The following is a 16438-nucleotide window of genomic DNA, read 5'->3' as shown; positions in this document are numbered from 1 at the left end:
TTGTCTGTAGAAAATTTCAAATATACAGTGATGATGTTTTAATTTTCCCTTTTTGTTTTGATTGACAAAGTGTTGACTTTTTAAGGTGATGCCTCTAGAACCAACTTTTCTTTTGTAATTTGGGTCATAGTTAAATGGCATCATCGTTTCTTTTGCTTCTCAAGCTAGGAAGCTGAGTCATTCTAGACTTTTTCTTCTTATTTTTATGTCTCAGCTTAAATTGCTACCTTGGGGACATTGAATCCAAGATATCTTTGGAATCTATTTTCTCTTGTTCATTTCCACTGTAATTGTTTCTTTACTAGTTTTCTTTATTTTTCGCCTATTCTGCCACATTATTGGTCATTTATTTTTTGCCTGTTCTAACTGCCACATTACTGATCATTCTGCTTCCAGCCTTTCCCTCCCAATCCCTCCACCACATTCTTCCAGTATGATCCTTCTGAAATATAAACTTGATGTGACATCCTGTTTCTGAACTTCGGTGACTTCTATAGATCTTCAGGATAAGGTCTGCCACCTAGCACGGCATGTAAGGACTCCCACATACTTCCAAGTTCTTCCTACCCTCATCACTTACCACCGTACACACACACCAGTATCATGACACACTCTAGTATCTTTTCTGATATGGCTTATTATATCACCTTCGAACATGTTATTTCTTCTGTCCCAGATGTTCTCTCTCTGCTCATCCGTTTGGGTCCTCCTCATTCTTCAGTGTTGAATCTCAAGTATGCCTGGTCTTCTTTCCAGATAAAAACAAACCAGATTTGACCATCTTCTTTGCCCTTATACCTGACATACATTTTCTATTATTTACTTACATGTCTTCCCCACCAGACTATAAACGCCTAAAAGACTTTAGCCACTCCTGACCCTTGAAGGATGTTCTCTCTCCTATTGTTAGCTAGCTCTTAAGAGATAAGATCCCCCTCTGCTCCCCTCCAGACTGACTGTATCCCTTTACTTTTCCTCCTTATGCATATTAAAGATTGCAGGAGACTAATTACTCATCCACCCTACCCACTCTTCCAGCTGATCCTATAAAATGGAGGAAATGAGCAGAATTCTTTCCATAAGGATCATGATAGTATTAATGGCAAAACTGAATTGCAAACCAGAAAGGACCTTCTGTCTCACACCATATTTCATATTCACCCAACAACGCTCAGATGTAAGCATTGAAGCTGGAAAGTGGTGGATCTCCCCCTTTAAAGGGGGCTTTCACCTAAGGGTGTAATACAGGGAACAGGACATGGATGGGACTGAGATGCTGAAAGTTAATTAGGTCCTACTGAGAGACAGAGACAAAAATCACTGTGAGCAGTGACTCTTCTCCTGGTTAATCTGGGGTAATAGATTCACTAAGGTTAGTCACTTTACTACCCACAAAGAGGAACAAGTCAGGAAGCTGAAAGAGGGACCTGAACTGTTCACTCCATCACTTCCAGAGTCGTCGGGGATCAGAATCCTGTCTACTGTCTGAAAAAGAATGAAGGCTTGGAAATTTGTTAAGAGCAAAAGTAACAATGTTGATTAGATTATAAGGAGACTTTTATTTTAACTAGAAAGATAGCATTTAATAGAAGTACCACATACATTAAGGGAGATGGGTCCTAGCTTGTAGGGGTCTTGGGAGACGGTCAGGGTCTCAATGAATCCGGGTCCTAATCCACAGAATGTTTTTGTAGATCCTACATCCAAGCAACAAGTCATAGATTTCAGCTCAGGAAGGAATTCAGAAGCAAGTGTTCTGATGACAAGATGGTCCACAGAGCCTGCTCTGGAGAGGTCTACATAGTTCCTTTTAGATATTTTGTAGAACCTAATGGCTGTTACTTTAAATGACCCTTGTTCATTTAGTCAACATTTATCCGAGAATGTGATTGCATCTACAGCTGCTGAAAAGCAAAGAAGATACTGAAACTCACTATTGACTGGTCTTTAGACAGCTAAAACAATATCTGACATTGATGGTTGCCATTTGATTGGTGTGGTAGATGGGTTGCAATGAATGTGTCTTCCAAAGAATGGAAGTGGATGTGGGTTTAGAATGAAGGCAAGAGAACTTAAGCCTCAGCACCCTTCTTTTGTGTGGACCCCTTCCAAGGCTCTAAAACATGTAATAAAATGTGTTCACAGAGTTAGAAATTAAGGGGGAATTTTGCAGAAGTAACATATTTAGGCTGTAATAAGACTATTTTCTCCTTCAACTTCAACTTCTCCCCTGGTACATGTCTCTTAATGTCCAGTGACACGGGGGAGATCTTGACTATTTTTTTGGATCCAAATTTCTATCAATACTACAAACACAAGTATAGCTACATATGAAGTTGAAAGTTTTAAAGCTTCCTGGATAAGAATAAAAATTATCTATTATTACTGTAGAAAATGTTACAATTTTTTTGTCATAGTAATATATATTCAGAGATTATGTAGCCAAAAATACAGTGAAAAAATGCCATAGACTTGTCAGATGTTAACAAAATTGTTCTTAATTTCTAGATTTTGTAAGATTTGAAGTATTTATCAGCTTTTAACAATTTGAAATTTATGTAAACTATTTTCTCCCTTGAGCTAACTCTTTTTGTACTTACTTTTATATTTATAATTTCTTAAGGACTCCCTAGTTATGTAAACTTGAGGCCCACCAACCCAGATTTGTCACTGAGTACAAGGCATTTTGGAGAACATTTAAGTTCTGTTATCTTTTTCTCAGACCTCTCTCTGTTGCCCTCCATTTGGAGATACAGAGTTCGGTCCCCCTGTTCACAAACACCATTTGCCTGTGGTAAAACAGAGAGGAGATGTCATCCTGGTTTCTGGTGGCAAATCCCAAATGAATGTGTGTTCTAATTTGGCATTGTAAGTTACTATAGGCAGGGAACATACTTTGTCACCTTTGTGTATCTAGCACAGAGCCCACTACCCCTTTTCAGGGCATACATCTGTTTCACTCTTGAGTTGTTAATAATTGTGATAATCAGTTTTAAAATAAATAGAAGCAGGATTTATTTCAAAGACCCTAACAGGCCTATGGGTTTTATGCTTTTTCTCTTCTTTTTTTCTTCCCCTGCTCCTCAACATGTTGAAACTGTCCTCTTGCCTCTGTTTCTTCTTTACTTTTCAAATTCTCCATTTTTCAGGCATCTAGATTACCTTTTGGTATGCTGATGAGTCTGACGTTCGCTGATTTAATCCATTGCTTTCATTTACTTCCAAAATTTGGATTCTTGCTTTACTTGTTCTTTTCCCATATGATTTCTAAGATTTGCGCAGTTGTTTCCAACTACCATCTCTGGAGTGATGATTTAGTTGTGAGAGTGAATAAAATTTTGCTGTAATATATTAAAGATGTCTGGCAACTGCTGAATATCCACCTATATTATTGCTAACGTTACAGTAAAATCCAGGTTGTTATATAAATTGAAATATCCTTTATAAAGATTAGTAGGGATCTGGAAAGAGTTAGTGAGATTTTTGTGCATGGTGCCAGATTTTAAAGGCCATATAATGTTGCATGATTACCATCTCTATAAAGTATTTCCCAATAATTTTAGTCAACAGTGATGGTTCATCTTTTTGACTGACTGAAGCATATATTGCCACTAGCATTTATGCCCATGGAACATCTGAAATGATTGGACCTTTGAAATCCTCCAATTTATCTGCCTATCCAATGCACTTTATATGCTCTATTATATGACATTTGAATGTATACTTCCTAAAACTCCTTGGTTTTGAAGAGATTATTAGTTATTAGGAGGCTATTTGGCAATACAGATAATATGATGAGATCTTGAGAACTTCACCTTAGAATCAAGACATTATCAGAGTAGGGATATACAAAAGTCAATAGGGCTGAGAGGCCCAGAAATTGATGAAACTTGCCTAAAACTTGATTGAATACATTAAAATATCTAAAGAGTATGTCAGTCAGAATTAGTGCACATCAACAGAAAGCATAAGAACAGTTAAGCCATGAAGGTAAATGTTGGTAGTTCCCATCCAAGTTCCGTCTCAAAGTGAGAGAGCCAGGACTTGTGTTAGGAAATTAATTTAATCAAGCAAATTCTGTTAAATGTTTAATGCATCTAAATCACTTCATCTGTGTTGTTTCTAAACTTAACAATCACATGACAGGACAATAGATTTATATTCTAAATGGGGGTTGCATCTTAAGCCAAGACATAATTTGGTAATTGCATAGTCAAAACGATACTTGAAATCTGTTGAATCATCCTTAAATTATTATGACCTAGGCCCTTAGCAGCTCAAAATCTAATAATGTATTTGTTTCCTTCTCTTCCCACTTCCTCTTTCTTCTTCCCTTTTTATTTCCTTCTTTTTCTTTCTTTTTCTGGGCCAGTTGGAATCTAAGTTTCTTTCAAGTGTAGAAATGAGGGGTAATGGACATACAAAGAAATTCCCCCATGTTAATGATGTTACAATGGTTAAGAGAATAGAGTTTAGAGCCCTGTACCTTTTTTTTTTTCTGAGTCTTATACTTACTAGAAACTTGTAATTTACTGAAAAAGTAAATATGAATATTTATAGAAGATAGAAAAAAACGAATGAGGTAAAATTTGTAGCATTTTTAGCATGGAGCTTAGCATGTAAGTGCTATTTAAATGGTAGCCATCAAAACAATCATTCAGTTATGCTTTAACTTCCAGAATAACTTTGCCTTCAGAAGCCAATGGGATAGTCAATGATTCTTCCTCACTGACATTAAAAGCCTTTTAGGTACAATGCGTATGTATCTGTACCAAAAAATAAGTTCTCTCTCCAAAATGGATCTAATCCCAGTTGAAATTAAGTGTCTCAACCTAAGATCCAGATCCTAGACCTGACTAAATTCTTCTTTGGAATGAGGTCTATATTTTGAAGTCTTTTGGGAAGGATTTTTCTAACCTTTATGTGTGGTAAAAGGGACTAATAGAATTTCTACAAGTCATGTATAAACCAGACAGTCTTGTATTTTAGTGTCCTTCCAGTATATGTTGGGGGTGAGAAGAGCAGATTAGAACATACAAAAATCTGCTTTTCTTAGTAACTATAAATTAAAAATTATTTCAGTACTCCACAATACTTTAGCTCATAGTTTCTTCTTTTAATTCTTTATTTATTAACAATGCAAACACTTGGAAGGAGCATATATTAATTTATGAATTGAGGAATCCTTTGCAGTGTGAATTATTTCACACTATAATTTATCTATTTTAAATAAGATGGTCAGATACTTTTTTATATAAAATTTTTTTGTTTAGTAATGTAAAGGATTCTTTTATGGAAGAGAGGATACCTCTGTAAAGTCATTTTCTAAACTTCCCTTTCGTCTCCCTATGAAAATCTGGCCAAACTATGACATTTCCTCTCATGTACTATATCTATATATCGCTATATATAATATATATATGATTTTGCATATGATTTAACAAATTTAATAGATGACCCTGAAGCCATTCATGGAGTCCAGGTTAGTCATTTCAAATATGTGTGCAATAGTGTTTTATGTAACTACTATATCTGCATGCTTTATTAAATGTGTGAGTGTGTATGCCTATATGGATAGGTAAACAAATAAAGGGTATGAATGAGGAGAAAAAGTCAGGGCGAGGAACCTGTAATATCAATAATGCTTACGTGCCTTCCTAACTAGGGGTTGTTTTTGTTACTTGTAGAGAGCCTAAGTATGGTTTGAAGTTTGTTCTGCGTTCAGGGTAGCCAGACATAAGCCATAACTAGCATGTGTGAGTTTGTATATACATATGTCTACATGTATGTATGTATGCATATGAATATATGTATCTATGTGTTTTTAGAACTTCTTTTTCCTTTAAAACTAGAAAGCATTTCAGTGGGACAGCTAAACTCACTGAGATTTGGCCATTCTAAAATATACAGCTATTTAGTAGAAGAAAAAAGTGAAATAAGCAAGCAAAACCCAAGCAAACGAAGATTCAATGAGAGACATGAATGATAAAAGTTAATTTTATATATTTGTATTCTTTTAAATAAAGCATATTTTTCTGGCAAGCTAAATTTCCTCTCTTGTTTGTAACACATTGAAATTATGACACGAGAATTTTATGAAGATAAATTAATGCAATATACCTTGACACTTTAAAATAACTAGCAGGAATGATTTCACCATTCAGAAATGCTAACGTGTGCTTTTATTTTTTCAGCTGTTGTGCATTATAAAACTTTCATCATATAGAAGGTGTGGAAGTTTTTACACAAGTTTTGGGTGCTCATTGAGTTGAAATTGAGAGTTACATCCCCTCTAGAGTTTCCACTGAGTCCAGATTTTCTAATGCCATTCCGATTTCTAAGCTCCTCCAACCCATATTTGCTATATAAACTGAGTAAAATTTTAGTTCCAGCAAAAGTCTTTTTAAAAAAACTTATAAATTATTTCTTATTTTGCCTACCTTTAGCATGAGCATTTATGGGCTATACAAAACATCACCAGCGACACGTGTTTATGAACACTTACTATTGTTAAAACTCACTGTAGAATTTTCCAAGTTAAATAGGCACACAACACCCAAAGAGTAATATAAATCGATATTATCAGGGGAAAACCCTCTCAAACAGTCTCAAGTGGTAATATTTCTGGGTGGATTTGCTGAATCTACAAACCGTGACACTGGATTTGTCAGTCTCTGAGTGGATCCATGCTCAGGAATAGACTTGAACTAACCAAACTCAGAGGAGTGCTGTATAAAATCTGAATGCCAGCTCATTTATCTACCATGAAAAGTCTAATTGCTTGCAAGTCAAGGACACTTGTGTTGGCACAAGTGATGCATTTGCTGTCTATAGGCACATGTACAAATTGCAAATCATCACCTGAAATTTACCTACCATTGAAACAAGGGGACTCTTTCTCCCATGCTCTCTTCTGAGCCGTTATATATTGATGTTTACATTTATTTTCACTGGATAATGTATGTCTTCCTTTGTCTAAGTTCTTGTGGATGTGGTCTGCAAGGGGATTCATGGCTTTAAATTCCATTAGATCACTGACCTGGATCTCTCAAATGAGCGTCATATTTAGATCTCTGATTTCTTCCTTTTTATTCCCACCTAGATGCTCAATAAATGCGTAGTGACTTCTAAGCAAAATTGGAAGCATGGGCTCTATGCTGTACTGCAGGATAGGAATGAATTTGAACCCAGAGAGATAGCTCTACTGGTTGTCCAGAGGGGTATCTCTCTTATTATTTCAGATTCCTCTTGAAAACTGTCATTTTTTTCCTAATGCTAACTCAGAAAATGGAATGTAAGAGACAAGATTATGGGACCAACAGGCCAGTGCTGCCTTCTTACTAGTTGTGTGCCTTATCAACTTTGACATGTATTACTCATTTTTATTCATCTGTAAAATGGAAATAATTGTAACTATGTACCTATGCAAATGGCAGTTGCAAAGATCAATGAAAGGCTTTTAAAAGTATCCAACATGTAATAATCACTACTGTGTGCTTACTGGTGTTAGTGTTAATTTTACACAAGTTTTTTTTTTCAAGAGTGTATTTTATAATTCTTTTTTTAAATTGCACTTTAGGTTCTGGGGTACATGTGCAGATCATGCAGGATTGTGGCATAGGTACCTACATGGCAAGTTGGTTTGCTGCTTCTATCCCACCCCCGTCACCTATATCTGGCATTTCTCCCCATGTTATCCCTCCCAACCTCCCCAACCCCTGCTGTCCCTCCCTTAGCCCCTCTCCCCAACAGACCCCAGTGTGTGATGCTCCCTGATCTGTGTCCATGTGTTCTCATTGTTCAACACCTGCCTATGTGTGAAAACATGCATACTCAACTTTTTTTTTCTAGAGTAGGTTTCACTTGTCAGGTGGATGCATTTACACTTAATCAACTTTCTACCATCACTGGGCTTGAAAAATCTCTATACAGTGTTACTGAGAAAAATGCATGTGTTTTTGCATTTCTTAAAAACCCCAGGTTTAATTCTGGGAAATTTTCCTTTGAATTTAAAAATCCTAAGCTAACCAACTAAATAAAATAAAAAAGTAAATACAACCTGATGCTTATATTTAAAACCATGCATACAAGTTTGAACTCTATTCAGTTTCAATGCAGAAAATTCAGTGCTGAGAAAGGACTGTCACAAATGCACACAGGGCCAGAAAACTACCTTTTAGCACACATTTAACTCCAGGTAAAGACCTGACATAAAATTCTTTCCTCCCTCCCATTTTCTCTCTCTCTTTTCCTTTTCTTTGTTCTTTTTTCTCTCCCTCCCACACATATTTAATTAGGAATCTGCTATATTTCATATACTATATTAAGTTCATGGACTATAGTAGTGAGCAAATCAGCCGTGGTCTCTGCCCTCATGGAACTTACAATTTAGAAGGAAAGATTGATAATAAATAGCAACAGCAAACACCAAAATGCGAATAAATGCATAATTCCAAACAGTACTGAGCACCTCACCATACCTCCCCTTTCTTGCTGGGAAGACAAAGGATGTCCTGAGGAAATTCGTTTGGATGTGATACATTACATAAGAAATGCTCTTCCAAACAAAGCTATTTTTCAAGTTCTGTTCATGAATATGTATGCAAAAATTAACTTCTATTCCTACTTAATACTATTGTTTTATCATTCATAATAATGTGTGCTGCTTTTATGCTTTAAAACTATTTTCGTATCTTATTTTAGAGTTGAGTAGATAGATGGACTATTTTTAAGTATTGGTTATTTCATGAGCTGCAAGATCTTTAAACTATGAGAGTACACAAGGAACTTATGTAAAAATATAACTATTGAGCCAGAATCCATTTTGTTAGATGTTTTAAAGGTATAAAAACTCTCAAATATCAGTTTCCTCATCTATCAAATTAAGGAGGTGTATTAGATGGTCTCAGAGGCCCTCCGTAGATATAAACTGTTATAAATTGTCAGAGAACCATTTTTACATTAAAACTTTTAATGTACTGTATGAACAGTTCTCTAGGGGTTTAAAAAAGCTTTTGTGTTGATAAAAATGCATAATTCTTAGGCTCTCACATTATTCTAGTTTTCTTCCTTTTTCTTTATAATAGAAGATCATTTCTAATTTCATGAGAACATTTCTCATCGTTAGACAATTAGAGATTTTTAATTTTCTTTTTTCTGGCACCCCGAGAGGCCAGAAACCTCACTTATGGTACATTTTGTAGCTTGCAGTGATCTGCTTTTATTCGCATATTGGTAGTATCTGTATTTTCTAATAAAATGGGTTACATCTGTTTTCAATTTGATTTTTCTTATAAGTGGATGAAAAAAGTGATTTGAGAATCTTGACAGAAGTCTGCACTGTGTCTTTCCCAACATGTAATGTTATGATACATGGTAATCCCTTTGTGAAAGCCTCATAAATGGTGATGAATTGGAAGCAGTATTAAGAGTAAACCAAAGCCTGCTGATATTCCGTACCGTTTGAACACACTTGCCTCACAAAAATGCAACCAGATTAGGAAGGCTTCCATTTTCCTATGAATACTTAAGACTTGGGGATTTTCATGTGTAGCTAACAGACAACAAGATCGATTTCCAGCAATATATCATAACCTCTCTGCATTGGGCTTAAAGGAAAGATATATTTTTGGAGCCACCCAGACATAGACTATAAATTTAATGAAGGATGTATGTAAAAAATGACTTCCATCTTTATTAATGCCATTTCATTTCATTATTAAACTTGAAATGTCTCATAATTCTTAGTGGTACTTGTTTTCTAATTTTTTTTTTAATTCCTTCTTTTCTATTGAGACTCGTTATCACCACATTATATGTCTTGTCCTTAAAACAGATGTTCTGTCAATTTGTTTAGTTTCTCTCCTTTGCCCTCTTCAGTCTCTGTATCAGACATTATACTCAATTGACTATCAGTTAAATTTATCCAATGTTTTCTCAGGCCCAACAACAATCCTTTCTTTTTTTTTTTTTTTTTTTTAGTTAGACAGACCCTTACAGCCATATTTTATGTCAACATGTTGCTTATTAAAATATGTGTTCTATATAGGGTCAATGTTAGTTACAGTCAGTCTGGTCTCTAGTCATATGAACAGATTTGATAAGCAGAGTGGTCCATATCCTTATCTTCAAGCATGATAGATCATTAAGAACTCATTTTTCAAAAATGGCATCTGCTTCTTTAAACAAATATGTTTTATTTCATGTGTAAAATTCCACATGCTTTGTAAGGTTAAATTTTGGGGAAATACATCATTTGATTTATGAGGTAATTAGTTGTATTAAATTTTGTTTTTCTGCTCAATCTATTGGTGATAACACTACAAATTTTTCTTTGTAAAATATCATTTCAGTGTGTTACTCCTCTGCTCGAAGCCCTTTAGTCATTTTCACTGGGATCTCTAGGATAAAATCCAAATCTCATAATCTGACTTGATGACCATCCATTGTCTGGTCCTAACACAGGCTTCCAGCCTCATCTTCTGCTTCTTTTTCATCTGAACACTTCACTGCAGCCAGATGTGGTCACTCATGTTCCCAACATATTTGGAGTACTCCTGTCTCTGTCCTGGTGTTTTTGCTCAGATTCTCTCTTCTCTCTGGTATGAATTTGCCTCTTTTTTTTTTTAATTTACATAAAACTTTTCTGTCTTTCATAGTTAGATTACTTTGCTTATGAAGCCATTGCTGAAACACTTTTTAGCCATGGCTAAAACAACCAGGGGAAAAGAAGGGAATTTAGCTGGGAAGAGAAAAAACTAAGATCTTGTAAGTATGTGTACTGCGAAAGTACTGTGATGTGGAATTACTGTGTGGAGGTACTGTGAGGAGATTTTACACACATTATTTCAACAAGCATTTCTTGTATTATGAATTTCTTTCATTTAATAAGAACATCAGTGTCATTATGATCAATTTCATTGACATTAGTACCTATCCCACCTTTATCATATATAGAGCACAACACTTACTTTTGGACACACAAATAGGATATATGATTTTCAATACTGGAGCAAGGACAGGAATTTTTATGAAAAATATATATAAGAAATGCAAAAACATTCAGTAAACCCGAGTTCTAATGGCTAAAAATGTGGTCATCAATCCTTAGTACCTGCAAAAGTGTCTTGAACAATCAACATTTATTTTATGATAAATGTAATTGCTTCATATTGTTAATTATGTGATAATAAGTCTTGGATGCTTCCCTTATCCTTAGGGGGAAAGAAAAGGAAAAAAATAAAAGGATACTTTTCACAGAAAATAAAAATGTTGCACAGTATTTATTGCTTGGTTACTTGAAATGTGACCACCTACACTAAAATTTCAAAAAATGTTTTTGTTTATCATTAATAGCTTGACTTTAGCTTAATATCCAGCTCTGGTCAGTGTCTTATGCCTAATTACAAAACAAAATTTTCATGGTGATATGCAGTCTTAAAGGATACATAAACCAGAGAAAGATGAGGTGGATCAAAGGTTATCATGATTTAAAATTATAAGATCATTCAAGGAGTACCTGTCGAGATTACACCATTTGTCTAATGGGAAATTCTCTTTGCTACTGCAGAAACTTTCTATGGATTCAAAGTTTTTCTTGTTCACATTGAGGCATTAATACCTTTTTATAACCCAATTTCTTAATTTTTTATGGACTCTTTTTCAAGAATACACTACTTGTTATTAAATTCTAACCTGAAATATCTATTCTCTTTCATGTAATACCTTTCCCATTATATGGTTATTTATTCACTTTATTATAAAAATGACTATTTTGGTGACATTACAATTATATTTCTATAATTAGTATGCTGTAATGTATTATAATACACTATATATATTTATAATATAGTATAATACAATAATTAATATGCCCAATTTACTGAAATTGGATTTGATAATTTGCTAGATGGATTTCTTTTACAAATTACATCTGGAAGAAATAAAATCCAGAAAGAAAGAGTGGAGGAAAAAGGGATTGTACATGTTGGCACTACTATGTTTTTAAATGAGTTCTTATCTCTTGAGACATAGCAGATTGTCAGTAGTATCTCTGCATGTTTCCCTTCACTGCTTATGTATACTGTAGTCTCATTATGAATATATTATTCCAAGATAGGTTGAAATTTGAACATGGGTTACCAGCATTTTGTTTTGAATCTACAGTAACCAGAGTTAGAGTTCTATCTTCAGTAATAACTGAAATAAATTTCACAGCAGTCCAGGATGTGCCAGAGTCATCTGATCACCCAAAGCACCTAAAAGAGCAATGGTATAAAACTGAATGTTTTTTGATATCACTTACACTTCTCTTTTTCTCCTACAGGTATTAAAATGGGTAGAAGAAGCAGTACAGGCCTCCAAAGTTCACCTCTTATCCACAGATCATTTGGAAAAGGCAGTAAATACTTGGAGAATTCCTTTCGATCCCAGCCTAAAAGAAGTCACTGTGTCACTGAGTGGCCCTTCTCCAGTGATTGAAATTCGCAATCCTTTAGGTGAGATCTATCAAACATCACATAATAAAATGCAGAATACATAGAGGGTAAAGTAATTTTTGCACACTTGTTTGTGTCAAGTGAATGCTAACTTCAGGAATAAATTCAATAAATTCAGAAGTGGCTAAGGAAGGTATTTAAAAAACAACATTTTGAAAGTACTAAGTATTATTGAAATAACATGAGATTCAAAAAGGTAAAACTTCTTATATTTAAACAAGCCAGTTTTAGTAAATTAATTATAGTTAAATGATTCAAAAGAAAAATATTTAAATAAAACCTGAAACTATGTTTTCTTAATCTATATAAGAGCAAATATTTTACAGTAACTTATTCTGTCAAATTCAGTATTTTACACTATTTCTAAATGACTCACACCAAAAAATTCTTAAAATAACTGATTTTCCACTCTATCGTTTTCTTGATAAGTTTTAATTTTACAGAAGATATTTGTTAAAAACCAAATTTATATCTTAGTAAAAGGAACTTTTAATTCACTTTGCTTCCTTACTTAAGTATATTTTATAACCATATCATTTGTCTGGTACCATTGCTAGCTGATAATTACAATAAGATTTACAATGAATTGCAATCTAGTAAAGACAGAAATCTTTAATCTTTTCTTAACATTTCCATTTAGAAATATTTTTACTTAATAACATTTGCAAAATAGTTATATTTCCACTGTGGCTTTAGTTGCATGTTTTTTTTCTGTATAAATAGGGAAGGGGATAACTGACTTTCTTACTTTATTTGTCTTAGAAGAAAATAATTCCCACAAGAAAACAACCTATGAAATTGTTCTCAGAGGCCACAAACACATTAAAATGTACAAGACAAGTACAGCCTCTTTCTAAAGACTTCTACAAGTTTGACTTTATAAATGGATTTTCCTGTTGAAGTAGCATTCTACTGCAATAACATCCATGTTACCTAGGAAAGACTTGTGTTTTCCACTAACTGGAGACTTAGAGTACCTGTACCCATTGTATTATTATGTTTCTACTACTTTAAAAAGTCATGGGCATATAATGATTGTACAACTTTTGATTCAAATATAGGATGCTTATAACATTATTATTATTATTATTATTATTATTATTATTATTATTGAAACAGGGTCTCGCTCTGTTGCTCAGGCCAAAGTGCAATGGTGTAATCTTGGCTCACTGCAACTTCTGCCTCCCAGGTTCAAGTGATTCTCCTGCCTCAGCCTCCTGAGTAGTTGAGATTGCAGGCAGGCACCAGGACACCTGATAAATTTTTGTATTTTTAGTAGAGGTGGGGTTTCACCATATTGGTCAGACTGGTCTTGAACTCCTGACCTTGTGATCCTCCCACCTTCAAAGTGCTGAGATTATAGGCGTGAGCCACCACACCCGGGCTAACTTATTTCTTTATGTAACTGGAGAAGTACTCTATGGGAAAGTCAAGAGTGAAGTGAATAAACTGTGGCTTAATTCCAAATTTGCTTTTCCTGTTTTCTGCGTTCCAGCTATTAGACACTTTAGATAAATGTCAGGTCCGTAGGCGATGGTATCATGCTACTTCATCACACTGCCTCCTTTAATTATTCCTGTGACAGATAAACGCCCTCTCCTGTGCTTCATGGGAAACAGTTAAGGTTTTACACTTTGTGCAAAGATATGCCCGGGGCTCTCCAGAACAACGTTTACTCTGGTTTGCTGGGTTTGCCATCTATTGAATCTAAATGTCTCTAGTGACTCCATGTAACTTTTGGTAGCCATAGTAATTAGTATCTAGTTTGGCTTCAGAGATATGATTACAGTCTGCTAATTGTTATTCTCATTTTGTGATCAAATTAGCATAACAAATAGTAATCCATTATTTCAGCTTCCAATGCCTGTAAACCCTAAAATTAGGTGTATTTTAGAAATAAATAACGTTTTGAACTATGGGTATAAGTGTCAATCAGGTCATATTACTGAAAACCGAATGCCTTTCATTTAGCCACAGAATAGAAAGTAAAGGCTCTTGGGTTAGTTTGCAGCACACTTGAGTAAAAGATGTGCCTGACTTATTTGAAATTTGATCATGCTCTTAGTTTTATGTAGCGTTAAATTAGCTAATACACATAGCTGAGGGAAGGATTATGCTTGTTACGCTTATGTCTGTCTTTCAGGGAAGCTGATAAAAAAGGGATTTGGCCTGAATGAGCTATTAAATATCCATAATTCTGCCAAAGTAGTGAATGTGAAAGAGCCAGAGGCCGGAACGTGGACAGTGAAGGTAGTGTTATTTCACAAAGTTTGTTTATTATTGTATTTTGAAGTTGGCATGTTTCATGAAGTATGCACAATGGGTTTTTTAAACATATACTCTTGCTATCATGGAGAGTGCTTGTAACTAAAAGCAGTATACATAGTGTGTTTGTAGAAGGTATCTTGATCACATGAATTGGGTAGTTTTAAGTTTGAGGACCATGAACGTCATCATTGCCACATGATACACTTAAAATAGTTTTCCTGTCATCAAATCTGTGGATTTATTTTATTATCTACCTGGTGCTTACAAATTAATCAGAGATGGAGCCAACAGAGAATAAAGGTTCGAGCCATAGGCTCTGTTTGAAAATGCCTGGGTTTGAATCTTAACACCAACCCTTCACAGCTGTACTGCCTGGGGAACAGAACTTCTCTGCATGTGGCTTTTCTCCTCTCTCATGTGGGGATGGTAGTCACAGTCCTTTACTTTACAGAATTGGGCTGAGAATTAAATTAATATGATACACCTGAAATGGTATCATTTCTGTTTCAAAGCAAGCATTCAAGTGCTGTGTTGGTTTTTTTATTTGGTAGGTGTCTGTTCATTGTTTTCTTTAGCACAGTATGGTATTTGTATCCTAAACTTATCTTAAGTGGTACATATTTCCTTTAAGAAAGCATTGTATTCTGGCAGTGTGAAGGAAAAATATATCCACTTAAAATTCAAGCTACCGTAAATCAGAGACCTAGTTCTGCTGCAGATGATGTGTGTGTCCCACTGTGGCAGATGCTCTGAGTGACTTGCCCATGTTTCTCAGGCTTTGCAGTGTGCTCTGGCCTACCTCGAAATCCAGTATATGCATTTCTGTGTCTTAAAGGTTTATTTCTAGAATATGAAAAGGTTCTGCTGAGGAATTAACACTCCTCAGGAGCAGCTTTTTAGCACCTGAAGGAATAAGCTCCAGGTTGTGGAAACAGGTTTAAAAACACACCCTTTATGGGCCTATTCCCATTCCTGTGTATCTCCCCTCTTCCTATTAGCATTCCTTCCATCTCTCAGATAAACAACTTGCTCTAGAATCTTTCTGGGAGAACTCAAATGAAGGTATCCTGTACATTGTTTTCTCTTTCATTGTTTCCCTATATAAAAATGGAATTCTTGGGATCATAATTTAAATTACAGAGTTGCTGTGAAAGTATGTGGAGCTAATACACTGTAGAAATTCGAGGAGCCATTTTTATGCCAGTTTTTTAAAAAGAATAGATCCATTAACATCCTCAGTTTAAAGAATGAATGTTTACATTGCAACTCCATTCAAATCCTAAGATACTAGTTTTTTATTCTCAGAACTCTAAGCTCTGCGGGAAAAATAGAAACTCTTGTATAGATTATTTCAAGATTGATAATATAAGATAAAGGTATAGGTGAAAAGGCCTATAAAAGAAAATCTGGTAGTTTCTTAATGACTATATCGGAAATGGCCCTACCTGCCTGTTTTTTTCCCCATGCAATTCCTTGCACATAGTGCCCGATATTTATTGAGTGTCTTAGATTGACGATGAATTGTTTTGCTGCTACAATATTTTTTAAAATGTGGCCAAATTTATGGTTATTTTGACTAACTTGCCAAAAATATCACTAGTATTGAGTCTGATGTTTTGTGACCACAATAGGTAGGAATTACAATAAGTGTCGAGTCTCTTCATCCCTCAAAT

At 34.8% G+C, this 16438-nt stretch overlaps 1 protein-coding gene across 5 annotated transcripts in view; it reads left to right on the top strand.

Annotated features, from left to right (window-relative positions):
• Positions 1-16438, top strand: part of HMCN1 (hemicentin 1) — a 528603-nt gene that overhangs the window by 248948 nt on the left and 263217 nt on the right. For all 5 annotated transcript variants that reach the window (XM_032291619.1, XM_032291616.1, XM_032291617.1 and 2 more), the window contains exons 5-6: positions 12326-12497; positions 14641-14747. In XM_032291619.1, coding sequence (XP_032147510.1) covers positions 12326-12497; positions 14641-14747 — 279 coding nt within the window. The remainder of the gene's footprint in view (positions 1-12325; positions 12498-14640; positions 14748-16438) is intronic.

The sequence above is a fragment of the Sapajus apella genome, unplaced genomic scaffold (assembly GCF_009761245.1).
Source record: "Sapajus apella isolate SASKATOON/1434 unplaced genomic scaffold, GSC_monkey_1.0 scaffold25, whole genome shotgun sequence".
Lineage (NCBI taxonomy): Eukaryota > Metazoa > Chordata > Mammalia > Primates > Cebidae > Sapajus > Sapajus apella.
Note: the sequence above shows the minus strand (reverse complement) of the source record. Positions and strands in the feature narration are given on the sequence as shown.